Raw genomic sequence first — 27,263 nt, forward strand, 5'->3', positions numbered from 1 at the left:
TTTAGTTTCTTTTTTGTTTGCGAGAACATTTGAACGCAATTTATGCTTCAGCGAGAGAGATTTCTTTTCTTTTTGTTCTTAATTTCAAAACGATTTTAAAGATTTAAATCGTGTGCTTGGATCACGGTGGAAGAAACTTTTGCGCATGTGGGCGTTAAATTTTGCAAAAGAAATGTGTTGAAGTCATATCTTGGAAAAGTGGACAGATTTCAAGATACTTTTATGGAATTTTCGTGCTACGAATTAAATCCCGTGGTGAAAATTAGAGCTCTTACCGCGCCCGCCGCGGCGCTGCACTTTAATATCGCGAAACACCGCGCGAAATGGCTAGTTTACGTCAGTCCGTTAAAGGAACTAATTGCACGCCTAAATGTACAAAAGTTCCCTAATTAAGCGGGGCCATTGTTGCGGCGAGTCATTATCGCGATATTAGTAAAAAATTCGAGAACTCTAACTTGCGTTATGCGCAAAGCGCCGGCGGAGAGTATTATACCGCTATACCGGATTTAATGCGGAGCGCTCGTTGTCAGCCGAGTATTTCGAGAGGTTTCCCAGGCTACAATTTCGCACCGTATTAACCCCAGAGCAGCGGCCGCTATAAAGGGTGTTTCGTATAAAGTTTGTATTAAAATTCAGAATTGTGTTTCACGACAAATCCGCGTGTAGCGCGCATTAACTTTTTCCTTTCGATAAATTACGGAAACTAAATTGGCGCGAATAAGTTCTTACTTCTCAATCAATCAGTCGCGAGAAGAATCGGGAGAATCGCTACAAAATGAATGGTGGAATGCGCGCGAGAAAATTGTCGCGATAAAATCGCGCGCGGCGTGAAGAATTTATCACGTCATTTTTTTTTCGCCCGCGCGAAGACGGGCTTGAAAGAGAGCGAACGTATCGCTCGATGCACGGTGAGACGTGCGAAAGATTCGCGCCGCTATTTGTTACCGGATACATCGATTACAAAGGCCAAGCGTGATAAAATATGAATCGCGGTCGAAGGCTGCACGAGCGAGCGGGCGAGGGTGGGAATATAAGATTCATAACGGGCCGCCGTCATTGATCCTTATGCGTCCTTATAATTCATCGAAATCCATTCGGAGCACCGTGAGATATTACAGCGGATAAAAACGAAGGAAAAAAGATAGCAGCGGTGGAAATCATAAGCAGTGCTTATCTTGATCTTAAAACAAGCGAAAATTGCATGTAATTAAAAATTTTGTGACTTGTGAATTGCGAAAAAAAAAAATACCTATACAATAACAGCAATAATTTGGAGAGGTTTTTTTTTTTATATATGGATTTAAGATTCATCGAATTATGTCGAAACGTAGCGACAAGTAGGATATTCGTTCATAGGATATCCAGTTCAGCACAATAAAGTGGCTTACATTGTAATACAGATCGCTTCCACACTTGAAGATTCTATTTTTCAAAATATCGAATAAATCGGATTTGCGAGTAACAATAGATATTGAATTTCGGGAGGAGATTGCGCTGCGACAAAAGCGGCGTTAAACACTTCTCATACCTATACCGTTGAAATTCTGAAAAGATTTACAAAACAGTTAAACAAAAGACGATAAGACGGTGGACAAATGTACAACGCGAGAGAAATTCAGGGAAATCCCGACGACGGGGAGGAGGATCGTCTTTTCTTCCGCGAGGGGGGGGGGGGAGGAGGAGGATGCGGTGAGGCCGAGAGGATGGGCGATCCCCGCGCCCGGGCCAAGACAATTCAATAAGCCCGGCGGAGTGTGGATTTTTCTGATTAGCCGGCAAAGTTGGACGGGCGGTTGTGCGTGATCGTCCTGCCGAAACGGCGACGGCCGCCGCCGCAGAAAGGGCCGTGCTTATTTTAAAAGTTCAAACGCGCGCCCCGAGCCGCTCGGCTATTCGCGTCATGCTCCGAGAAGTGCACTCAACGCCTCCGACCCGGAAGGCCGAGTTTCAATCGGTGTCGAAGCGCCGCTTCGTGAGGCGCTTACATTCTTCACCATCGCGCGGTTCCGAACGAGCTATCGAACGATTTAATCGCTGTCTCCTTCTTCAGCGGCATATCGTGAAATCTCTATAGCGCATCGGCGAGAGAAGGTGTTAATTAATTTTGCTCGAAAATCAATTATAGCGTTATACGAGAATGAGTCTTCGGGATTTTTGCGCCCTCTTTTATCTCATGGATTTTTTTTAAATTTGGAATTAATTGAATTATTTCTGAACTGCGGGGGCCACGGCTCTCTTCCGGCGAGTAATCAGGATAGCTTTCTGGCTGCCCGACGCGACGAGATATATCGAAGAATCCAGCGAGGATAGCTAAAAAGAGAAAAGCTCGAGAGTTAGGCGCCGGCTCGGCTCCAAGAAACTAGGAAAGCTGACGTTTCGCTTACGTGCGGAAACTGGCAAGCGCGCGGATATATTCTCTCGTCTAGATGGATTTATCGAGCGAGCATCGAGAGCCCCCATTGAAAACGACGAAAATTGGACGGACGTATATACGCGGGGAAAGAGGAAGAGAGAGAGAGAGAGAGAGAGAGAGAGAGAAGAACGATGGACATCGCGCACGTCGCGCGCGGGATGCATCTCGCGTTTTGCGATGTCGCGATGGGCGCCCTTTTTCCCGAAATGCGCGCAAGGTAATCTCGGCTCCGTGACTCAATCTGGAGATCGTCCTTTCGGTGAATTTGATAAACGAACACCGTCGCAGATGACTTTTCCCGCGCAAATCCGGGAATGCTGTCCGGCCCGAAGCAGCGTCGGTTGAATTTGCAAGGACGATATTAGGCCAGCTGCGATATTTTAACGCCAACGCTCGCGTGACAGCTTATCGCGGAGTGAAAGGATCGACTCTTAAAAAATTAGATTTATAATAAAACAGAATCCTGTCAATAATTTATGATAATTATGTATGTTGATTATTTTCAATTCAAAAATTCATTTAGCATATTGCGAAAAATTGTCGAAGCATCCAAACCAGTTGCCAAAAATCCTTTTAAGATTCCTTTACAATAACTGCGAGCAAAATCTGAAGAGTTACGACTTGCCACAAGATTTAGGAGCGGCGTCTAAAGATCTCGTAAATGGCCATTCGAGCAAGAGAGAGAGAGAGAGAGAGAGAGAGAGAGAGAGAGAGAGAGAGAGAGAGAGAGAGAAAGGGGCGAACTTGTTCACAGAATGGAACATGTCGATATCGAAATTCGGTTAACTACCAGCGTCCGCGAACGGCAGACAACGACCGCCGACAAGACAGGGAACGCTGACAATTAATAGGAGGTGGGACTTAATTAGTACAATCTCAGCGGCGTCCACTCCACCATCGTTTCTCGTTGCGTCCCTAAATACCTCCTGTTACGGGAGACTCGTGGGAATAAGATAATGTCCTCCCGGAAACTCGACTAAGCGCGACCCCAACGAAGCCGCATACGAGCCTAGGTAGCGCTCAAGCGACATCTCACACTTTCCCGGAAACGCGCCGGATTTTTTTAATGCGATATCTTAGTTTCTCCGCAGCTGTTTTGAGCGAAGTCGATTTTTCGATGAAAAAATACACATTGAGAATGAAATGTAAATTTCACTGCAATATCAAGCATTGATGTTCGATAAGCTGATTTCTGTTAGCGCGAACCTAAATTGCCGAAATTAAATCGCGACGGAGCCGGGCGCGAGAACTCGCGCGCTCCATGTTGCCGCGTTCGTGTTGCATTAATATTCGCGCGGAGAAAACAACGTCGCCGCGCTATCTCTTTTTATGGACCTCGAGCGTGAATTCTTTTCTCGCGCTAATTGAACCAGTTTGATAAGGTGTCGCGTAGCAGAGCCTTCCTGCAGTCTGGCTGCATCGCGCGAACGCGTAACGGCCGCTATTCCAATCGTCATAAATTGTCGCGGTGAACGTGACGATCGTACCGAGCAGCCAATACCCCGGCGCGATTCTGTCATTCGACCCTCGTAGCCACCGTCACCAGGCGCGCTACGTAACCCACGGGCCCCTCCCCCCCTCCCCCTCTTCCTCCCCCCTGCCTTCTCCCGGGGCTTTTGACCACCGATTCGTCTCTGCCATACTGCGTTTATCGACCCGCCGAAAACGTGCCAAGGTTGCATCCAAGCTATCCGTGATTATCCGTGAGGCGTCGCGTGATCCGAAAACCCTCGCCGCGACTTCCCAACCCTCGAACAGCCCGATGACGTCTTTTGGGGATGACGGCGGGCCGAAGTTCGGGCTTCTCGAGCACATCAATCTCTCCTTACATAATGATTGCACAAGAAGTTGTATAATTTCCTTCCGAAGTTGAAAATCTCGCCGCGGAAGGCTTTCGGCCCTTCAATTGGCCTTTAAATCAGTCGGGGAGTCTGCAAATAAGGGGGATGAGATATTTTTCAGCGGGATTTCAGCGTGATTAGTAGATCTCGTTTAAGCGACGCTGCGTTATTATTCATCGCGATTAGCATAATCAGGTGGGCCGTGTAGCGCGCACGACAAATAGACAAAACGCGACGGGCGATGCCAATTAGCAGGTGCCGACGTTAATGCAAATGGTGGTATTAGTCGATAATACCGTGGGTGGAGGGGGCGGGGGGGGAGGAGGGGTAATATTATTATTTCACGGCAATAATATCAACGTAATTCATTCGGCTTAATCAAGAGCATTACTGCCGCGAGAAGCGCAAACCTATTTTACCGTCGATAAATTCGCGCCCACCTATTCAAACATAACGTGCCACGTGGCAAATCCCGAGTCAAATCTCGAAATTGTTCGCCAAAATTTGCGAAGCCGAATGTCACACAAAGTTCAACGCAATAATCGGCGTGATGAAAAGATATTAAATACAATCGCAAAGATATTGCGTATAAAATTATGTACGAAGCAACAGTCGGATTTAATTTCTAATTCTAATTTCTAGGATAAATATAATATCTATGATAACTAAGTTTAACAATAACGAAATTGTGTTCGCACATCTCTCTTACAATCACTATTCGGAATGGTGTTTCTCGTTTTCTGCGCTGAAAAATAACGGGGGAATCTGTGACAAATTTAGCTCGAAGGCTAACGTAACTTGCACATTCACCTAATCGCATTACTCGCTAGCGCTTATCGCCGAACGTAATCGATCGCGCCGAGTGTCACTGACGTCACTGGTTGATCATCATTACCGCCGACACTGAATCCTTTACGAGGCACCAAAACCAGATACCGCGCGCGTGCAAAGATTGCACCTGCAGCCGCAGCCTACGTCACCGATCACCGTCGCGCCTGCCAACGAGCGTGCAACGTAACACCGGTCGCCGGCCCGTGGCCACCGGAAATAGACTCTGTAACCGGAGAACTTATTTCTGGAAACATGGCGGCGGTCGTGCGTGGGTCCTATTTCGGGCTCGAAAACAGCGTTCAGCCGTTTCCTCTCACACGTCCTCCTCTTCTCTCGCCCGTCCGCTTCCTTCCGCGTCTTCCCCGTCGCTGCAATTAAAATCGAGCAATTGAAAATCTGGCGAACAAAAATTCCAGTCCGCGAGTGCGAGACGCAATTTTTCAAAGGGGATACAAACTAGGGGGGGAGGGGGGAGAGCCGTCGGGGCTCGACGATAACGGAGAGACAACGGGTCTTGTCATCGCGCTAAGTACGATGGAGAGCTCGTCTCGAGGGGCTAATAAAAGTGGTGACCACATGCGGCACTAAAGCCATAAATAGAGGCCGCGGCGAGAGGACCATATGTACAGTGGAATGATGCCACACCGTCCGTTACGCGAAAGCGATCTATTTCTGGCGGCTGGTCGCTGCCGAAAACCCAGCGACTACATCGCGGAGAAGACGCAGGGCTCGCGATCGCAACCGATTCGTCGTCGATTTCTGCAGCACTGTCGCGAGTTTTTCCCCGACTTTATCCCTCCACTCCGCCCTCATCTTCGAGCGCGACGAGTCTCCGTCTCCTTATCGTCTCGACGATGATTCCGGGAAGTTCCACGGGGTGGGGGAGGGGGGAGAGAGAGATTTCGATTCCAGCGACGTCCTTCGCTTCGCAACGACTTACCAGGGCGCAGCTCCATACTTCTTTACATTCCATACGTCACATTCACTATGGGAAGTAAGGAAGCACGGAACGGTCGCCCGGTGGCTGGCAAATCCAGATCGCCCGACTTCCGTTCTGCGCAACCCAAGTCTCCGGTCTCCCTTCTTCAGTTCGACGCCGCGATCTCGCTGTTTGCGCCGCGGTTACGTAATCCATTATGATCTTGGGGGAAAAAAAACCCCTGAGATACTTGGCCGGCGAGGAGGAGCAGCCAACGGGACGCGCTTAGTGCCGCTCCGCTCTGAAAGATTCTCGCGACGCAACACCCGGCGGCGTTGTCACCGGATTTATACCGGACGGAATCCTGGATCGGCGCTGATCGTCGTGGGAGAGCCTCCGGTCCCGGCTTCCTCGAGGTTTTTCGAATCCTGCCAACCCGGGTGACCGCTTCGGACTGAATGCTGCCGATGCCTCGAGCACAGTCGCTTCGGAACGAGCCCTCTAAAAATGGCTGCACAGATCCCATTGGCCTCTCCTCTCTGAGGAGCCCGACACCCCCCTCGTCGTCGTCGTCGTGTGCACATGTAAGCTTACACTCGGTACGACTACCACGCGCCGGCACGGCGCGGCTCGGCCTCTCGGCTTCTCGGCTCCCTCGCGTAGCGCCTCGCCGCGCCAAATTTGTCTTTACCCGAAAATAGTCAGTCCCACGGCTGCCACCACATGGCGCGACTATTCCTGGCCCAGACTCGAGTGATAACTTACCCAGGCCTCTCTGTCTCGCTCTCCTCTCCTCCCTCCCCCCCTTCCTCATGTCTTCTTCTTCTTCGTGTCTTCTTCTCGGCTGTCTTCTGCTTCGTACAAAGGCGTGCATGCAACCTTTCGTATCTCCTGGCAGACACAAACCGAAAGTGTCATTCAGGCTGAAATTGTATAAGCTTTGTTGGATAAAAGCGTCCCCGGTATCGATAACTTTGTAGGATTTCTTATTAATTCTGCGGAATATTCAATAAAATTAAAAATCCTTATAAAAGAGTATATTATAAAATCTTTAGTGAAATTAAAAATGCTTGCATGGAGACTCTCTCTATTAATATCATGTAATTAATTAAAAATTAAATATCCTCGCAAGAGGCCATTCCGTCTATAAATTTCTCTTTGATGATGATCGCGTTATTACTCGATATTTTTTCTAGTTCGCGACCCAATATTTTTATCTCATATCGTAATCCGAGATTTGATATAAGAAAAGTTGCAGCGGCAAGAAAAAGTTTCGAGAGACTCTACGTTCGGGAAATGCTCGTATTTTATCAATATTTTCGTGCAAGAAACAGCGCTATCTTGTCTTTGACGTCTAAAAACTTTCTTCGTCAGAAATAACGTTTTGATTATACTTGCAACCGTGTTGATGTCAGCCCTTCGACTTATCGTCACCGACCGCACTTTATTCTCATTTCCCATCGATTGGACTTTAAATCCAACGTAACGGTACGTCGCGATATTTCGAGGGTGGGACATTTGGCAGCTGCCATTGGCAGTCGAGCGGCTGTCTTGAAATTCCGGCGAGTATCGTCCGCCAGCGCCAGCGCGAAAACAAAATTGCACCGTTGTCGGCGTAAATTCTCGAGGTGACGGGCGGCCGATCGTTAACGCGATCGTTATCGGGCGGCGATCGACGCCGATGACAATGCATCCCACGCCGGCCCCGATGACGGCGGTGCGTTCGCCGGGCCCGTTCGCTCTCGCAGACATCGTTAACAATGATGATAAAGACAGCGTCGTAAACGCAGGACTGAGTTACACGGATCGTACGTCGCGGCATTATTTATAGAAAGATATGCGGCGACGATAACGGCCGCTGGCGAGCGGCCAGCGCTTCTGCGATTCAGCAGCGCGCGGCGATTAATTTCAATTTTATACTTTACGTCGCCGCGGATTACATCGCCGAATCGACCACGCGACTACCTTGCCATCGCGCGACTCGGGAATTATGCAAGTAATGATACCGCCCGCGTGTTACGGCGCGAATCCTTGGACGAAATTTCGAGTGAATCGCGTGGGAATTTGGATGACTCTCGTGAATGACGGCTCGAGTCGGCGCGAACTTGATCGCATTATTTCTGGATTATCGCCTCCGTATCATTGCGATATGTTGCTGCAATCCCGCCAGGAATGCACTTAATGCGATACCGAAATACATCCTGATAAACAACCTCGTTGAATTGTTAATTCTCGGTGTCCAAGTGGCGTAAATCCAATATTTGCCACGCAACACGGCAGAGAAAAATGTGGCAATAATTTTTAGTTTTTTTCAATATATATATATATATCTTTTTGAAATCCACGAATTTTTTCGTAACGTAAAAACATCTGAATAATTTTTCAACAAGCGTTTATTAAATGTTATTAAAAATGTAAAAATTTACACTTGACAATTAGTAAAAGAATTTTTTTCATAAATCCTACGCTAAATCGGCGCGGATAACTTGGATTAAAGAGACCTTCTCACCTTGCCGGCACATTACAACACACATTCCGCCTCCGTGCTTAACAGTCTGCGGAGGGGCCCGTAAATCCTCGTGCAAGTTGGACGTCCAACTTCTCTCGCGACATCAGCTGCCGACGCGTCTGTCAACGGCAGATACCCCCGGCGCGAATTCGGAATCCATTTTTCCCCGGGAAAAGTTTAACGGAGCGCCCCGGTGCTGCATATCTCGCACGTACGGTAAACTTGCGATGTCACTTTTACCGGACGACTTTTCCGAGATGAAGAACTTGGTCGCGACGCCCGACTACGGCGTCTAAAATTACTGGCAGCCGAAGACGTTGCATCCGCGGAGTCGATGCGGTCCGGTGAGCCGTGCGAAACGAGTCTACGCGCTAATACCGTCCCTATTTTTGGCCACCGCCGTCGTCTTCGTCTTCGTCTTCGTCGTCGGCGTCGGCGTTAGCGTCGACATGACGGAGATGACTCTCCGAGCAGCAAAACGAGGCACAAACAGCCGAGCGCCAGCGGCTCCTTCCGACCTTGCATCTGCGTTTTATTCAAAATAGACAATCCGTCGGAATGAATAGGCGTCGATTCCGGAATTCCACGTAAATGTGAGACTCGAAGATGCATTATTCAGAAATGATTTCGTTCCGCTTCCCCGGAATTATTCGGAAATGTTCTTATCTCCCTTTACGCTCTTGCGAAACATGTCTGTAATCTATTTTGAAGATTGGATCGGACGTTAGCAGAGAGACATATTATCCCTTCGCTTTTACATAATATTATTTTAACTTTAACCCGAAGAATAAAACGGATAATGAAATCGTACAGATCTTGTGAAGGCTGTTGTTGAATAATTCATCATCTCCTAAATAACTTATCTTCCGGCGAACGAAATCTTATCCTACACGTCAATTTTAACTTCGCCATCTTTATTCAAAGCTTATTAATTAAAATGCTTAACGTGAGACGAAATAAATTGGGGGAAAAAAAAAGAAGGAGGAGGGGTAGAGGGACATCTGATCGAAGTAAGGAAAAATCGACTTGAAATTTGTCAAGGAGCCCCTAACAAGGAAACGCCTCGACACTCGATATACCCTTTGCATCTATCGCCGAAATAATTTAATGATTTTAACATCGCGGCACATCGCGCGGAATAATTAAAGAGAACGTCGTCCTCTCGTTTGCCGGGCAGAGGGACTGGGGGGGGGGGGAGCTTTCCCTTAGCAGAGGCGCCGCAGCCCCCCGCCGCTCGTGTATCGGGTTACGAGTTCGTCGTTGAAAATAGCCTTTACTCGCGTACTAATGGCGAAGACTCGAAGTAACCCCGGCTGAGATACACGAGCGAGATCGAGAGACCGCGACTTCGCTTTCTCTCTCTCTCTCTCTCTCTCTCTCTTTCCCGTAAGAGTCAACGGGCGCTGATGAAAGAAAACCGCGGGAAAATCCTGGGGAAAGGGACGACCGCGACTCACCGCCCCTAATTATCGTCGTTAATTTAGCGCGGAAAATGGAACGTCGCGTTCGGAGTGGCGCGCGGTCTCCTTCGATTTTCGGAGCAGCGCGAAACCGGCGCGCGGTTTTCCGACGTTCGAGGAAAAGTATCTTCGCGATCAAAACGTATACAGGCTAATAATTTGCATACCAAATTTGATACGCCTTTTCTCTCTCCTCGCGTTAGAAGGAAAGATGATAGCTGCACTCTCTCTCTCTCTCTCTCTCTTTCTCTCTCTCTCTCTCTCTCTCTCTCTCTCGAGCAACATTCACCTTTGTTTCTCTGTCTCCGCCCACAATTCTCTCGTCGCAATTTCATTCCCGCGGCATCGAAACAGCCGGCGGCGCTTCTTCGTCCGCGAATAGACAAGACGATAGCGATGGTGTGAGTTCCTAGGAGATTTCCAATGCCGTTGGAATTCTATGCGCGACTGGAGAGCGGTATTTACTTACATCGAATCATGCCCCGAAATTACTTTTACCCCCCTTTTGGATACGCCACGAACGTTTCGCCTGCAATCTCTCAAGCCTGCAAGAGAGTCCAGATCGTTTCTTACTAGACCGAACGCGTTTACACTTCTATGAAATTATTTTCGAGCGTGGAAAATTTTGTTTAGGAAATTCTTGATCTCTCTCTCTCTCTTTCTCTCTCCGATATCTGCAGCTGAAAGAACATTCGATGCCAAAATACGCCGTGATCTCTTTCAAAATATTCAGATCGCATTTATGAAGCTTTCGAATTTTCACGTTTCTGGTTACAAAGATAATAATCCGATCATTTTTGCAAGTGTCTTTACTTATTTACGAACTTTCTTCGTCTTTAGTGCTTTCGATCAAACGTTCGGTGATTCCAACACCAGAGAGTGAGAATATTAACAATACGGAATGCGCATTGCAATAAAAACGTGGTTTCCCGGCTGTTTCTTTCCTCGTTTTGTTTCTCACCTATGGCGAAGCATTCCTCACGTCACAATTCCTTATCTCCTTCGGGAAATCGTCGCGGAGAACGTCTCGCTTGCATGCAAATAAACATGACAAGATTATGCGAGGGAGGTTTTGCATCATCGTCGAAATTCAATGCGCACTCGTCTCGTCGAAACGATCGCCTCGATGCAACGAGTATCTTAAAACAATGGCGGAATTCCATCGCGGAAGTTTTGCTTTTTATCCCTTCCACGGAGACGTAAATAGGTCTCGGTTTCAATTTTGACGCAGAAAAAGTCCTTTCAGAATCCTTCAGAGAATACCGCCTTTCTGGCTCACATTATATGGATTTTCTGGGACATCCTGTATACGAAAAAGCGGAAGCCGCGGCGGAAAGTTGGCGAAACGCGAGAGAGGAAAACATAAAGGGCCCGAAGGAAGCCACTTTTCAGGCGTCTAGGAAATCCGAGTAAGAAACCTAGAAGCCACCCCCTCCCCGCCCCCGGTCACGAGGGCGGAACGTGCCCGCTTTTTGTTCCGTGACAAATCTGTGTAACTTTATTCGAGAGCGCCGCGAACGGGGATAATGCTGTTTGTCTCGCGGTGGCTCGGGGGAATGCGCGAATTGCGCGACTAAAAAGTTTGCGAAACGCCGAAAACACGGCGAGGAGGCTGCCGGGGGGGCTGCGTCCCCGCTTTGCCGCCGGAAACGGGCCAAGGATAGACGTTCCCCGATTACGTCCTCGATGATATCTTCGTCCGGATCGCATTTTCCGCGGCTCTTTTATTCTCGGATTATCCTCCAACGATTGAAAAAGATGTATCGAAAAAAAAAAAAGAAAGAGACGTTTGTGTGACTTTTCGTTTCCAGCCGAATTAATATAATACACTCTTGTTTATTTTCACAAAGTAATCCAGAGGGATTAAAAAAGGGGAGAGTGCTTATCGCACAAATTTTTATTTCACAATGTTGTTAGAGGAATAAAGAAGGGGGCGATTTTTCTCGCGGCGCGGCTGTGTGCTATTTTAATTTGCGTATTCACGATAGCTTTCGAACGAAGAGCGATATGGTTAATGGAGGTTAATGGGGGATAGATTGATCGACTCGGCAAAATAACGAATTTACGCCGGCGGCAGCTCGCGCGAAGTTACAGGTGTATGTACGGGCAAAAAAAAAAACCGTGCGTTGCGCGGACAAACTCTCGCGTGTGCATCGTGTCGCGGAATTCGATATTCGAATGGCAACAAACTTTTTTTTTTTTTTTTTTTTTTCACACAGCACTTTCGAGTTTGCCCTTTCGGGAAAAGGGTTGCGCGATCTAAATCCGCGTTTGTCCGCGTCGAATTGAATATGCGACTTCGAAAATGTTTGCGCGGAATTGCGATTTTAATTGCGGCGTGGTGTACGATAAAATTATAATTATAAAATTTGGTTCAACGTTGCATAATTTGTAACGCGAAATGACGGAGCGAACAATCGCCGGAATAAAAATTGTACGAAGTAATTATGATCAAAACATGCCAAAAATCTGTCACATTTATAACAAAGTTTGTCGCCGAGTCGAGGGCACATCCATCTCTTTTGACGATATTTTTCTTTTCCATTTTTTTGTTCATCTTCTTCTTCGTAGCTCTGGAGCTTCGCCAGGGCGCGAGAAGCCGGAAGAATTGCTCGGACTAATGACAAGAGCGATTCAAACACCGGATTATTATGGCCATTAAGTGCTCGATCGCAGCCGCCCTGTCCCTTCCGCTTTGGAGAGAGACAGAGACGCGGCGCTTTGAAACTCGGCACGAGCATCCGAAGCGGCGATTTAACGATGCAGTAAAACTTCCGCGAACTACGAATCTAAGGCGACGACGCGAGCATTAATGGGCGTATTAATTAAGGGCGCGTTAATTCCGATATCGCTTGGGAACTTTCCGCGCGCCTATTTGCAATCTTGTGCATTTTTTCCGCCCTCTCGATGAGAGTTTTATCTTAACGCTATAGTATTTTAAAAAGAGATAGCTACACGCGGAATACTTATAAACGACAACTTTATAAAACTATAATTATATAATTAAATTCTAATTGTATATCGAACGTAAGAATTTGATCTCCGATCGTCATCATTTAGTTTCAAAAGTGATAATGACGCAAACTTTAATTTTAACGTTCGCCGCTGTTACATTTCTCAAACTATATTCATTGCGTTAGAAATAATGTATAAGTGTGAGCTTCTTTCGTTCTATCGTTGAAACGCGTCCCTTCGTATCAGCGCCGTAAGAAAATGATGTTTGCACAGAAGTTGGCGGAAAAAGACGAGTTATAAATTTGCGAGGGAAATGCGGGCCGCGATTTTGCCACCTCGCATGTCACCGCGCGCGAAAGAATTATTGCGAAACGATAGGGGACAGAAAAAAGACTTGGATGCCGTCCCAGATCGTATAACTGCACGGTGATGTAAGTATCCGTGCGGTGGTGATCGTGCGGAAAATTCTTTTGTGTCCGCAAGACATGTCACAAGCCGCTTAACGTCGAATCATCGTTTCACAACCATCTATAATCGTCGTCGGAAGAGCGAGCCATCAAAGATCAATCGGCGCTAAATTAATTATGAAAATTCTTCGATCTCACGATTTTCCATCGTGGAATCGCATCACGTATCGTGCTTCGAAGACGCATGGCATACGCGAAGAACACTTTGGGGGGAACAAAGAGTTAAAAGTATTACGTTAGAGATGATGACAAATTTGTTCAAAATCGAGTCCGACAGATCTTCGAATGGATCGCGAACTTACGGACGCGAGAGACGTAAACAGCCTCCAGCAGACGGGATATGTTTCAGAGCCAAAATATCTCTTCCTCCGCACCTACCTAAAGCCGACTAAAGACGGATAGACGTGTTTTCGTCGGAGGAATCGAATAAGCAAAATAAACGGGACGGAACTCATTCAGGAAAAACGCGGCGTCGCCGACGTCACCGTCCGTCGTGCCTCATGCCGGAATCATTTTCATTCCTCCTGTCTCCTCTTTCTTTTTCTCTCCCTTGTCGACCGGAAACTTTTTACTCTCATTTTAAGCGTATATATATATATACACACATATATATATTTCTTTGGCGGAAAACAGAATCGCTATCGTCGTGTGCATCTCGAGCTGAAGATAAAATTGGTTTAATCGAGTATTTGTACGTTGATACGCGCGCGGATAATCGATTATTATTATAATTGATTATTTACACATCTGCATTTAAATACTTCAATAATTTTATGTAAAACAAATTATAAATTATTTGAAGGGTAAATTTATGTATATAACGTTATTCCATTTTAACAAACAATTTAAATATTTATGTTAATTGCACCGTTATTGCTTTATAATTGTTTTTATTTCTTTAATATTTGTGCAAAAGGTTTATTTAGCAATAAACAAACTGTTATAAAAGTGAAGAATAATATTTCAAGATAGGTGTACAATTTTTTTTGTAATAATACGCACTGTCATTTGGAAAATGGAGCGATTACGAACGCAGAGAAATTACATTTATTTGGCAATTTTGTGCAAAATCGGGTCTCTCCATCATAAGTGCTTTTACAGGATAAAATTTCGACTGAAAAGATTTATTTGTTGTCAATTTGTTTATTTCTCAATTTTGCTCGGCTGGAAACACCGTTCAAATGTAGCTGCAGTTAATGGAAGTGTCTAACCTTTTTTTGCAGTTTATTAAGCTCTCTTTTTACGCTTAAAAATAATTAAAATTTTTGGATGAATATGTAAAGGTATGCTTGTTTTTCACAATCAATGAATTTAATTACGCGTGTTTCTGACACGAGATGCGGAATTTAGGCAAAGATTAATTTCGATCGTGATTATATGAAGCAAATAAAGATAATAGCAATAACGTATTAATTTGCACTGCGTAACGACCAACGTTAATAACGATAGTACTAATAATATTCGCGGTAGGGTAAACAACGTTCGTTAATAACCTCAATATACGAACACTGAACACGGAGGGCCAGTGGTGAGGTCGTAATACCTGCCATGATGCAACGTACCGTATATAATGGAATTGCAAAGATACTCCCAAAAGATCCAGCGCGAAAATTTCCCAAATATTGCGATTGCGAGATTACTTTGAGAGCGATTGTGAGATCACTTCGAGAATCTCTCTTCGCAGAAGGAAAATAAATTCGACAATCGATGGATTAAAAAATGCGGAAGAAAAAGAACCGCCGAATTAAAAGGATAGAAAGAGCCTTCAGTCGCGCGCTCGTTAAACTTCGATCTCGGGGGGTTTACATCGCGCTCTTATCAATATGTTTCATCGACCCTTCGATTATGATAAAATTTATCTCTTTGGAAATTTAATTTTCCACTCCGATAGCCGCGCCCTGGAAGCCCTCCTAGGCCCTTCCGTCCGCGGGGAAAGCTAGCTTCGCCGCCCTTTCCGCCCGACCCGAATTAAAATAGCCGACGAGTGCAGCGATCACGGGTGACCTGCCCCGCGGTGCACCTGCGACTCGTCTGGCGGTGCCATCGCCGTCATATTTTATGCCAAAGTCATTTCCATCGCCGCGGAAAAGTTCCACCCGCCCTCGCGCCCGACCCCCTCCCCGACCCTTCCGCGCTTTTTGCAATAACTTTTAAAGGAGCCCGGAATTAATATATTTTTTTTCAGAAAGGCCGCTGGCACTTTCTCAGGCCGCGGTCGGTCTCCATCTTCCTTTCGCTTTAGGTATTGAACGCATAAATTACGCGACCGAGCGATCGGAATATTTTCTTCCCTTTCTCCCCCTTCCCCCCCTCCTTTCCGCTCCTTTTACTTTTCTTTCGCCGCGGTGTGTAATTTCTTTGTTTCCCTTTGCCGAGTAACTTCTTTTGTCGTGTAATTTTTTTGTGATTTTTCCTCTGCGAGCATCCTGTATGTAATCATTGTTCTTTTACTTCCAACATCACTCTTCGTCTCGCTAATCAATGCACAACTCCTTGTGCCACCGACCGATTTGTTTAACTGCGTAAACGCGTGTTTTCATAATGAATGTGTGCTTCAGAAAGTTATTAAAACAAAATGAATCTGTTTATTCTGATTTTATTGTTTATCGTTTCATATTCTTCGGGAAATAATCATTTCCGGAATTCATTATTAACATCGTTATTCAAATGAATTATTTATTGATTATTGATTGCCGATTTCTTATAAAAATATCGCATTCTACTGCGTTTTACAATCGCAATGGCGGGATGGAAGTCTCGGGCGTATTATTATTTCCCGAATACGATATCCCTCTTTCTCTTTTTTTTTTTTTTTTTTTTTCCCCCCTTTGACTTTCTTTAGCATCCTCGTTCTCTAGCGCGACGCGTTGTCGTCCACCGTAGCGCCGAGGCGTTCCGACCTCGCGACGTCCAAACTCCGCGGATAGAATTAGTTGGTAGTTGTGATTTAGTTTTGGTTCGATTACCTGGCCTTCTCTTCCCGGTGCTCGAAACCCCCTCGACACCGGTACGAACTCTAATCCTTTCGCAGGTGCCATCCTCCGGGAATTTCAATTTTCATCACGGCAACGGCTACGAGATTTCGTTAACCCTTGACCTTTTCCAGAATAAGCTCCCTCGCATACGCAAAGCTAAGAAGTAATTTATTAAGTGTAATAACTTCTTCCCTCTTTTCAGTGTGAGTTTATTTTTAATTAGCACGCGAAGCGTAAAGAGAAATTCAATTTTAATTTTAAATGTCTCGCGTTGTCACCTCTTGAATTGTTTTGTCGGCAAAAAATTGCAATACCATGCATGAACTAGTGGGTATAATAAAGCCAGGGGAAAAAATATTGGCAAATACATTACGGTCTGTTGCAAATCTGTGACGCGATGCATTTAAAAGATAAGTCGCGAGCATAAAAATGCAAAAAGCACGCACATAAATTTCTTTGTCTAACTCTTCGCCGGGATTCTCTCCTTTATTTGCGAAAATATACGCTATCCGAAATATCGCGCGCTAAAAAAAGAAAATCGGGAATGCTTGCTGAAAAATAATGTGAGGAACTAACGGCTTCGGCAACGAGGCCGGGGAAAAAGACGGGGAAAAGCGCTACAGAAACGAAATTAGAGGGAGCACTTTGAGAAGTTCTCTGCTTAATCCGGATCTAACTTCCGGTATTCGGTACTCACGGCAAATTCCAATTTTCGTTGGACACTTCGTCGATGAAGTTTCGCGAGACGACGGCGAAGGTAAGGAAACTCGCGCGTCTCTCTGCGCGAGAGATTTCGATTTTTCTCCCGAAAGTTTTCTGCGGGTCTGATTCTGCCGCGTAAAGGAAGAAAATCTGAAGACAGAAGGGGAAAGAGAGGGAGAGAGAGAGAGAGAGAGAGAGAGAGAGGGGGGAAAGCGAAACTGCAACGAGTCCTCGAAGTGCGATAGGCGATCGGAGTTCACCGCTTCTCTTTCTGGGCGCGCCAACTTCGATAGAGGCGTCCGGAAATTACGTCATAGTAACGTTGGTTGCCCATGGTTTCTGCATATTAGAGCGCATCCATTCCCTCTTCCCCGGCGTCCCTCCCGTCATCCACGAGCGGACATTGTCGATTCGAATCGGCCGTGCGTTTCTTCCTGGTACATCAAATCGATTCGCGTTCGCCGAATTTAAACGCAGAGAGCCAAATTAGAAGCTGCCCCTGAAAACCTACGTAATAATGGCGCGACAATGGTTATCTTTGTCGAATTTTCGGACAATTTACTCTTGACGTTCTGTCCACGACTTTTTCCTTGCTTCTTGAGCTTTGAATGAAAATTATATTCACGTGTAATTTCATATAATGTTCTAGCGTGAATTTCAGTTGAAGAATAAGATTGCGTGCGTCGAGCGCACGATTGCCAATATGAATTTGTTGCGCAAATATCTCTCGCAAAAATCAACCTGAAGAATATTAATATGCAGCGCGCAAACTTTTCCTTATTCTTGATTTTTTTAAGAACTTGCCGTCACTGAATATTAGAAACTAATTTATCTCGCGATTGGCGGACAGGTGGGCGTGGCGCGAAAATTGGAGCTTTATTTATTGCGCGGAGTTTGATCGAATCGGATAGCGCTCGAATGACTGATAGGAAATCCGAATACTTCGGAACCGTTTGATGAGGAGTGAAGAGTGCTATCCTTGGGTGGGCAAACGAAAGGGAAGATAAATGGAATTCCGGCGGAATTCCGCGAGGCTGCGGCGGATAAATGTTTTAGGGACCTCGAGGCCTCCGGTGGTTTTACGGTAATCAGTCGGTGAATTCTTCAAGAAGACTCTCGCCTCTTCCGATTTTTTTTTTCTTCGCTAAATGAACGTTTTCGCCGTTATGTCATTGCAGCTGAAAGTTTAACCGGTGGGAAAAAATTGCATTTATATTATCTTAAGTACGGTCTTTAAATAAAGGAAAAGATATTTAGATATTTAGATTTTTGGCGCATTATCCGTGTGACAAGAGAAGGAATAGTGCATTTGTAATATAAAAGTCGAAACACGCGATAAAATATCGCGATGAGGAAGGAAAGAGAAGGTAACGTTACAAATATACAATGAGATAATAAACTTCAAGGAGCAATCAATCAGAAGGCAGATGTGACTAAAGAATAAGACGGATGAGTGGCTCTGTGTTTATCGGGGGACTTGGAGAAGCGATCTTGATTGATCTGAAATACAATATTAGCTCTACAAACGGATATATCTGTCGGTCTTAACGTTGTGTGTATTACACGGATGAAAGCGGTATTTTTACACGCTCTATTTTTTCGAAAAACACTTTTTCCCACGAGAAAGAAAAACGAGAAATTACGAGGTATCTCTTTTGCGGAAAATGGAATATGCAGAAATAGATTTTCAATCGCTGCGCGATTCAAAATGCCGTTTATTCTAATTTTGATTATTATTTTATTGTTTCTCGCGTACGCTCTCGCATTTTATCTCCGTCTTAGTTCTTCCTCAATTACTAATGTCTATCAATAGAATGCACTTGATCAGCGATATATTCGCGACGATTAATCCGCTGATAACTCCCTTCCACCGCCTCGCCGAGAACTCGCTCGCAAAACAGTGGTTACGCGTCTCGACAATGTGAAACCGAGCGGAATTATTTCCGCGGCGACTCGCTCGACTCACCGTGGCCGCTCTCGAGATCATCCTCTCTCTGTACTCGGCCTCGAAATCCTCTCGATATCACTCGCGACGGACGGACGAACGGATCGCAGCTGCGCGGCGACGGCGGCGAATACCGAAATAATCGCGAGTTCGCGCGGCGCTATATTTAGCGCAGGCGGCGGCGCGAGCGAGCGGAACGATTCCGCGCGCGAGATCCCTCGCCGCGCTTTTGCTCATCCGGCGAGTCCGCGCGCGGATCGATACGGCAAAGTGTATCACGGCTATCGATCATCGTTAATCCGACGACAAAGGAGCGGCCTATTTCTCCGGTCGGCTCGGCTCGTACTCTCGTCATTGTCCGTCGTCCGCGCGCGCGTTGTCATTGCACACGCTCGTGTCAATTATATTTAGCGTGTCGCCGCGTGATCTCACTGACTCACTGCACGTCGCGGCACACGGGAGAGAGACGAGAGCGAATCTCGTTAAACATTCGCTGCCATGCATCGCACGGGGAACAGAGGAACGCGTGTTGTGTCGGGATCCGTGTATCGGATTCTCGGTAGGCTCCGCCGGTCGCGATCATGCCACGGCCGTCGCTGACTCACTAAATGCTCGATATATGCGTGCGCGAATCGCGCGTGCAACGCGCGGAGCGTGCCCGATTCTCGCAGCCGCTCGCCTGCTCACGTCAACGGGCAGTTTATCCGGCAGTTTATTTCGAATCTCTTCGTGCTCGGCAACATTCAGGAAGGATGTCGAAAATCGCGTCTAATCTTATCCGATGCGGTCAGCTCGGTTAGGATTCCTCCGCCGTGCGTTTTACAATTTAAATTGACGAACATTGAAAAATTAAAAGGAGATTTAACGAATTCCAGTCAGACTTTTTGAAAAATTGACCGATCGCGAGACAGATTTGGCATCGAAAGACTGATATTTCGAATTCTGAATCGATGCCAGTCGCCCCCGTTTTTCAATCTCCGAGATGTAGAATAATCGGATCCGAAGATAAAATAGCGATTTAATTGTAGCGATTAGCTGCGAGCTGATATTACGACGATGTCGACGTAACGATATCGAGTAATGCGTTGAGAGTGCCTTAACGATGGTTCATTGAAGCCAATAAACAAATAGAGACGTCAACGACGGGCGAAAGTTCTCGGGAAATTAATTGCAGTAATATCACGCGTCGCGATACGTCTTTTCAGCGAGGCTGACGTATTTATGCGGGCGGACGATTATGACAAATTCCGCCTTTGGGGCGCGCGGAATGCGACAAAATGAAATTCAAGTGAAGACTGACAGAACGCAATAATCAGAACGTCTCTCGCTCGCGCGACGCTTATTTCTATTTATTATATCGCGCGAGACTACCATCGTAATTGCGATAATTATCGGCGGCGTTAAATCAACGTCATCGCGCCTCTCCTCTCGCGCGAAATTCCATGCAATACTTAACACGAATTTGTACGCCCAAATTAACAACTAAACGGATTAAATTTCGGCAATGTCAAACTTTTAGACGAAAGAAGCCTGTATTAAAAAAAAGAATTCCACTCTAATTTCAGTGTTATTTTCCATTTTATTATAATTGAGATAATTATACGTTTTGCAGATGTGAACAATTATTCGAACTTTATTTTATACATATAAAACTTTTTATTATTTCAGATTTGTAAGGTGTACATTTTTTTCTACTCATTTTGGGCAATGTAGAGCGAACGAAACGATCGCTACTCCATTATTCCAATCGTTTCGATTGTCATTATTTCGGCAGGTCGAGAGAATTAAGGCGGGAGAAAAAAAAAAACGGGAGCAACGAGGGCGGAATGGAATCGCGGGACCGGTTAATGACGCAATAAAATCGCGCGCGGGCACGAGTGTGTAGCCGGACATAATTGGCAAAGTAATCGATTTATAGTTATTAACGCGGTAACGGTAACATTCACGATCGTTTGCATATTCATGACAAGGAAAGTTCACTTGGCAATTCACGGTTGCTGCTGCTGCTACTGCTGCTGCTGCTTCCAGCGCCACGGGTCGAGACGCCGCAATTGCACTCGGGACGCAAAACGCGTGTCCCTTAGACCGTGCTAATGAAAAACGACGTCACTTACGCGTCGTAAAAATTTGATGGCCTCCCGCGGAGCAAACGACGCGGGGAGAACGACAATGATCGACGCCTGTAACAGCCTTGTAAATTTCACGCAAACATCGTTCCACTCCCGCGTGATACCCGCGTGCGTACATTACGCTTCAACAGATCGTTACTAATCTGTGAGACGGGAGAAGCTATTACTCAGCTGAAAATTATCACTCACAAATTTCCGGTCAGCGGAGATTAATACGTTACGCGTCGCCGTTTCTTCCTTTGTCCTCGTCAGAGCGATCTTACTTGCCGTCGAGAGAAATGAGAATCTCTCTCTCTCTACTAAAATAATATGTTATAATAATATTTTATAATCCGTTAAAATGTAATGTGGACGTGAATTAAAATAATACACACGTTACACGCTTAATTATTGAAACTGTTGCGAAACCCGAGAGTCAGATCGCTAATGGATTCTGCGAAAGTGCCGTGATATAATTGGCGAGGCGCTTCTCTCCAAAGGACGGGGTGGGCCTCCTAAAGCCGTTTGCGAGATGTTTCGAACATATGCAGGCGTCACATATGTGACGAAACACATGCGTGTCCGTCATGCCCCAGCAGCGAGTACTGCCTCGAAGAGGTCTCCCCAACGGAGGCCTCGTCGAGAAACAGCTGTATCTCTCTCTCTCTCTCTCTTTCTCGCCATCTCACTGTGGGATCCCTGCCGTGACAAGTAGTCAGAAATACACGCGCGATACACGGAAGCATATCGCCTAACAAGGAAATTCTGCTTCTCTGTCGTCGAGAAAAAAATGGACGAAAATAAATTCAAAATATAATCAGCGAAAAATAATGACGGGGGAGATTTTACAATCGGGCGCGCCATAGAAAAGAAAAATTATTAAACGTATCGTGTAAAAACGAAAAAGTCGCGTATAAAGTAAAATAGGTATATATTTTTGCATGAAATATTTTATAAATGTGTGCATATTATAATCCCGCGAGAGAGAGAGAGAGAGAGAGAGAGAGAGAGCGAGAGACGCGGGAAATTAATTAGGGCAGCCGGTTATAAAATAATTGGAGCTAAAATTCTGCGAGCGTGGCGGGAATAAATTTTCCGCTCCGAAAATGCAATCGCGACTTTCCGCTTTAATTTCTCCGCGTCACGGCCGGTTTCAGCGCGATGCGGGTGCTGCTGTCGAAATTGCCGCGGCCGTGGATCGTCGACGAGAAGAAGGATGATGGCTACACGGCACTCCATCTGGCCGCTCTAAACAATCACGTGGAGGTCGCCGAGCAACTGGCACGCGCTGGGAAAGCCGATTTGGACCTGCAGAATGTGAACCTGCAGACCGCCCTGCATCTGGCAGTCGAGCGACAACACACGCAGATTGTCCGAGTATGTTTGCTTACGCGAAAGCGATCGCGGACATGATAAATCGATTAGACAAATGAAATTGTGTCTTCAACGACAGTTAGACATCTTAGATTGATATCTGATAGATCGATCGTCGTTTATTTGAGGAAAAACCGACCGCATTAACTTGCATATCCGATCCGTAGTTGCTGGTTCGCGAAGGCGCGAATCTGAACGTCGCCGACAAGGACGGAGACACACCCTTGCACGAGGCTCTTCGGCACCACACGCTGTCGCAGCTGCGCCAATTGCAAGACGTGCAGGATGTCGGACGGCTGCTGATGGGCCTGGGCACCCAGGGTCAGGACAAGAAGAGCAGCTCCTTTATCGCCTGCTTCTTGGCGGCGCACGGCGCCGATCTCGAGCTGAAGAACAAGAAGGGCCAGACGCCCTTGGATCTCTGCCCGGATCCGAATCTCTGCAAAACCCTCACTACGTGCCACAAGGACAAGGAGTCGTTAGTACTCGAGCGAAGGGGGAGACTCTCTCCTTCGTTGATTTTCAATTAAATGAATTATTTAATGCGTTACTGAACCGTGAGTTCTTCAAATATTTTTATTCCGAAACAATATAAAAGGATATAAATTTGATCCGAAACACTTGAAGCAATAGAATTTTTTAAATATCTTTAAATATATTTCTAACATGATTTCTTTCCTCAGACACGATATCGAAGTCATCCCGTCAGCGGCGATCGACGAGTGCCTCGTGTGCTCTGACGGCAAACGGGAGATGCTTTTCAGTCCTTGCGGACACGTAGCTTGCTGCAACGTCTGTGCGCCGAGAGTAAAGAAATGCCTAATTTGCCGTGAAAATGTTCTTTCCCGAGTGAAGGTAAAGTTGCTCTTTTGTATTATTGTACACGCCGGATGCTTATTGCCTTTTCTAAAGCTTATCTCTCATCCTTGTTGTTTCATCAACGTATCTTTATGCACATCCTCGCTGAGTCCTGCCAATAATAATTACAAGCTTTCTTCCTTCCGATAGTTAAGACAGTAAAGAAGAAACTAACGCTACCTTCGTATACCAAAAATGTGTTTTTACGCTTTTCAGCATTTAACAAATCGAACGACATCCTTCGGCAATTCCGCCGCGTAAATTAAAAACTGTTGGCGCAGCAACCGTTTTGCGTCTCGGGAGAAATGTTCAAAATTCTAGAATGTCCCGTTCGCGCCCTAATGACGAGTGTTTGTTTTCCAGATCGAAGAATGCGTGGTGTGCTCGGATCGCAAGGCAGGCATGCTGTTTCGCCCGTGCGGACACATGTGCGCCTGCGAGAGCTGCTCGGCCCTAATGAAGAAATGCGTGCAGTGCCGGGCTCAAATAGTGCACATGGTGCCGCTCTCGGTGTGCTGCGGCGGCGGAGGCGACGTCACTTACGTGAAGGGATGCAATGCCTCAGGTATACAGCGCCCGCTTTGCACAGAGCGCATTCACAGCCGCTCTTGATAGCTCGCTTCAATCTACCTAATCGCACTGAATATATTGAACTGTATTCCCATGTAGAATGTAGCGATTAGATAGCTCGCTTCCATTTGCTCGTGATCGCGATGAACAAATCGAAATGTTCTCGCATAATGTGTTCTCGCATTCGAGTAGTCGGTTATTTTAATAATTATTTTATTTTTCTAACAATTAGTAGCGGGAAAAGAATCGAAGAGAGAATCAAATTGAAACTCATTTTTTATTTATAACAGTCAATTGCATAATTCGCTAGCTGACACCTGAGTGACAAATCAAATAAATGAGATATTCTGAATAATGTATGTATATCTGATGACATTTCTATTATTAATACTTTATAACGCTCGCCATCTGCTGTGTAACTGTTATTATCTGGGTTCTCTTTAGATTAAAAATGTATTTCGGTATTCATGTGAAATTGAATATTGCTAATACGAATGATGTGACAAATAAGAGCGTCGTTCATCGATATTATTATTATCGGGAAACGAGTGCTTTTTTTGTTTAAAAACCAATTCTTACGATTCAAAGGAATAATATCCGAAGCCAAGACGGACATCGAGGAAGAGCCGGCGCCCTCGAACAACACCGTGGCCGGGGAAGCTCTTTTAATGAACAACGGCAGTCGAGATACTTCCCACAGCGACATACAAAAACTACAGCAGCAATTGCAGGATATCAAGGAACAAGTACGTGTCCCCTTTGCGTCTTGCTTCGTTATGCGGCGCTTTAATGAAACGAATAATTTCGTTTGTACGGAAGAAAGAAGTCCGCGCCGCTCTCCGTACAATTACCTTTCGTTCTCGGAAAACCGGAGTACCTTTTCTCGGACTGAATTCTCGGCCTTTTTTTTTTACCGTGAACACCACAACAGCTTTAATTATCATCCTGTTATTCAATTTATTGTTTTGCTCGTTCCCGACAGATCTAGTGTGTGTTAAATTACACAGACACTTTTTCATTCGACATAAAATTTTAGCAGAATTAAAAAATGTTTAATTGATAAAAAAAGGACGTTAAATTATACAAAAGTTGAAAAATTCAACTAATTGGAAACTTCCAAAAATGTTGAATATAACAGTAAAATCCGGTAAAATGATTTGCTCTTATTATGAATAATAGAATTCTGACAGAAATGTCGCAAATAATTCGCGAGAGTCTCTGATTCTTTTATTGTTGCAGACCATGTGTCCGGTTTGTCTGGATCGTCTGAAAAACATGATCTTCCTGTGCGGACACGGCACCTGCCAAATGTGCGGCGACCGGATGTCGGAGTGTCCAATATGTCGCAAGGCGGTCGACAAGCGCATTCTGCTCTACTAAAAATAAAAGACAAGTCACCAACCACGGCTACGCGCTGGAATTTCCCGAGGACAATTATCTATACGATAGACGAATCGTACAACGGCTCGTACAAAAGAATCACAATTTGCGATCGTTCGCGACAGATCGCAAAAAGAAAAGCTGGTCGCTTCTTTACATCACATTTACTTTTGTCAGATGGAATATTATGCCAGACCGAATTGAAAAGCATCATTGTTTTCCATAAAATAAAATACGTCGTAATACAATAATGGCATAAAACTGGAGGATAGTATATCACGATGGTGAATGCTAATTATTTTCGAGCTATATTAGTTCATAGAAAGCTAAGCTGATTGATAAAGCGCGATGAAAAACGAGACGTACGCACAATTATTATTTAACATTCGTAATTCTAAAGCAAGGAAAACTCGTTGCATGATAAATGATATATTATATTGTTAAAGTTGCGTTTCTCATATGACAAATGGCTATTAACACACACTGTATCATATTTCCACTAAGAAATATGCGTTCTACAGAGCTTTTATTTATAAGTCATTCGTAAGCACTTGTTTCTTGCATAATTAAAAATTGAGAAAAAGCTCAGTAGATATTAGACGAAAAGTTCTTCCAGATATTTATTATTACATAGGAACAATGTCTTACATCTATATTGAGATTTCCACGTAGATTGCCAAAATTAATAAGTAAATTATTGTATTTGTGTACTATTTTATCTTTTGAAGTATTAAAATAACAAATTATTGTAGGATTGTGAAATTATATTGTTCATTGCAATCGGCTTAACATATATGACATTATTTATACAGATATCAAAATAAATAAATAAGTCGATAGAAATGTTTTGAGTTCAATGCAGTGGCAGATCTATCGGTGGACGAATAAAGTTTTCTTTTTTTTAAATTTATGTCAATTGTTATTATCTATTATTTTAATAAGTAACAATTATATTAATTGATATGTTACTGACATTTCAAGTCGTAGTTTTTGGCACAGTTTCTTATGTTGGTTAATTTGGTTAATATAATAAATATATATATATATATTTATTTATTAGTATTACTATATACATTTCAAGTTGTAGTTTCTGGCAAACAGTTTCTTATGTTAGTTAATTTGGTTAATATAATAAATAAATAAATATATATATATATATATACATATTTATTATATTTACCAAATTAACTAATATAATTATATTGTAAATATATAGTATATTGTATAGGTGTTTATAAATGGAACTTTTTTTGGAAAAGAGTCGGCCAAAAACATCAAATCATGGAAGATGTAGATCTGTCACTGGTGCAATAGACCGATTCTATTGTCTCCAATCATTATCTATTATTATTAAGGGTGTTATATTCTCTTTTTCTTTCTATATAAATATATACATAAATTTTAATTATGCATTTTTTGTATATATTTCTCATACAATAGTGCTTTTGCTTATATGTATGTTATTTTCGAGTATGAATAATGAAAAAATGGAAATTTTATTTTATTTGATTTTCAGATTATATAGCATTTAATTAGTTGAGGATTAACTTGATCTTGAAAAAATTATTTATATTAATATTTGTAAAAAATAGAATCCTTAAATGAAGAATATGAGATAAATGGACGTATAAACTAATAATATTCATATTCGTATACCATTCCTGTTTTGACAGTATTTGTATGAAATTTTACACAATATGCATTATCGGCATATGCATACATCGTAATACGAAGTATACAATAAATATGTGACAAAAATCCGAATTATATTACAAATACACTCTACAGAATGAAATTGTGGTGTTGCATTATTAAAATATTGCTTTCATGTATTCGACAATTAAATAAAGAAATTTTGTAAACTTGCCACACGAATTCCCTGATTAAATATCGTACAATAAAATTGTGATTAAGCGTACGATAAATTGCTGCATGGATTGAAAATGAATAATACAT

General features: G+C 44.3%; 1 protein-coding gene across 1 annotated transcript in view; it reads left to right on the forward strand.

Annotated features, from left to right (window-relative positions):
- The window catches only part of mib1 (mind bomb 1), a 337,434-nt gene extending 310,260 nt beyond the window's left edge, over positions 1-27,174 (forward strand). The window contains exons 10-15 of the mRNA XM_012376794.2: positions 22,283-22,502; positions 22,667-22,977; positions 23,183-23,354; positions 23,721-23,922; positions 24,516-24,673; positions 25,167-27,174. Coding sequence (XP_012232217.1) covers positions 22,283-22,502; positions 22,667-22,977; positions 23,183-23,354; positions 23,721-23,922; positions 24,516-24,673; positions 25,167-25,307 — 1,204 coding nt within the window. The 3' untranslated portion in view covers positions 25,308-27,174. The remainder of the gene's footprint in view (positions 1-22,282; positions 22,503-22,666; positions 22,978-23,182; positions 23,355-23,720; positions 23,923-24,515; positions 24,674-25,166) is intronic.
- The last annotated feature ends 89 nt before the right edge of the window (positions 27,175-27,263 follow it).

This window comes from Linepithema humile, chromosome 8 (genome assembly GCF_040581485.1).
Source record: "Linepithema humile isolate Giens D197 chromosome 8, Lhum_UNIL_v1.0, whole genome shotgun sequence".
Lineage (NCBI taxonomy): Eukaryota > Metazoa > Arthropoda > Insecta > Hymenoptera > Formicidae > Linepithema > Linepithema humile.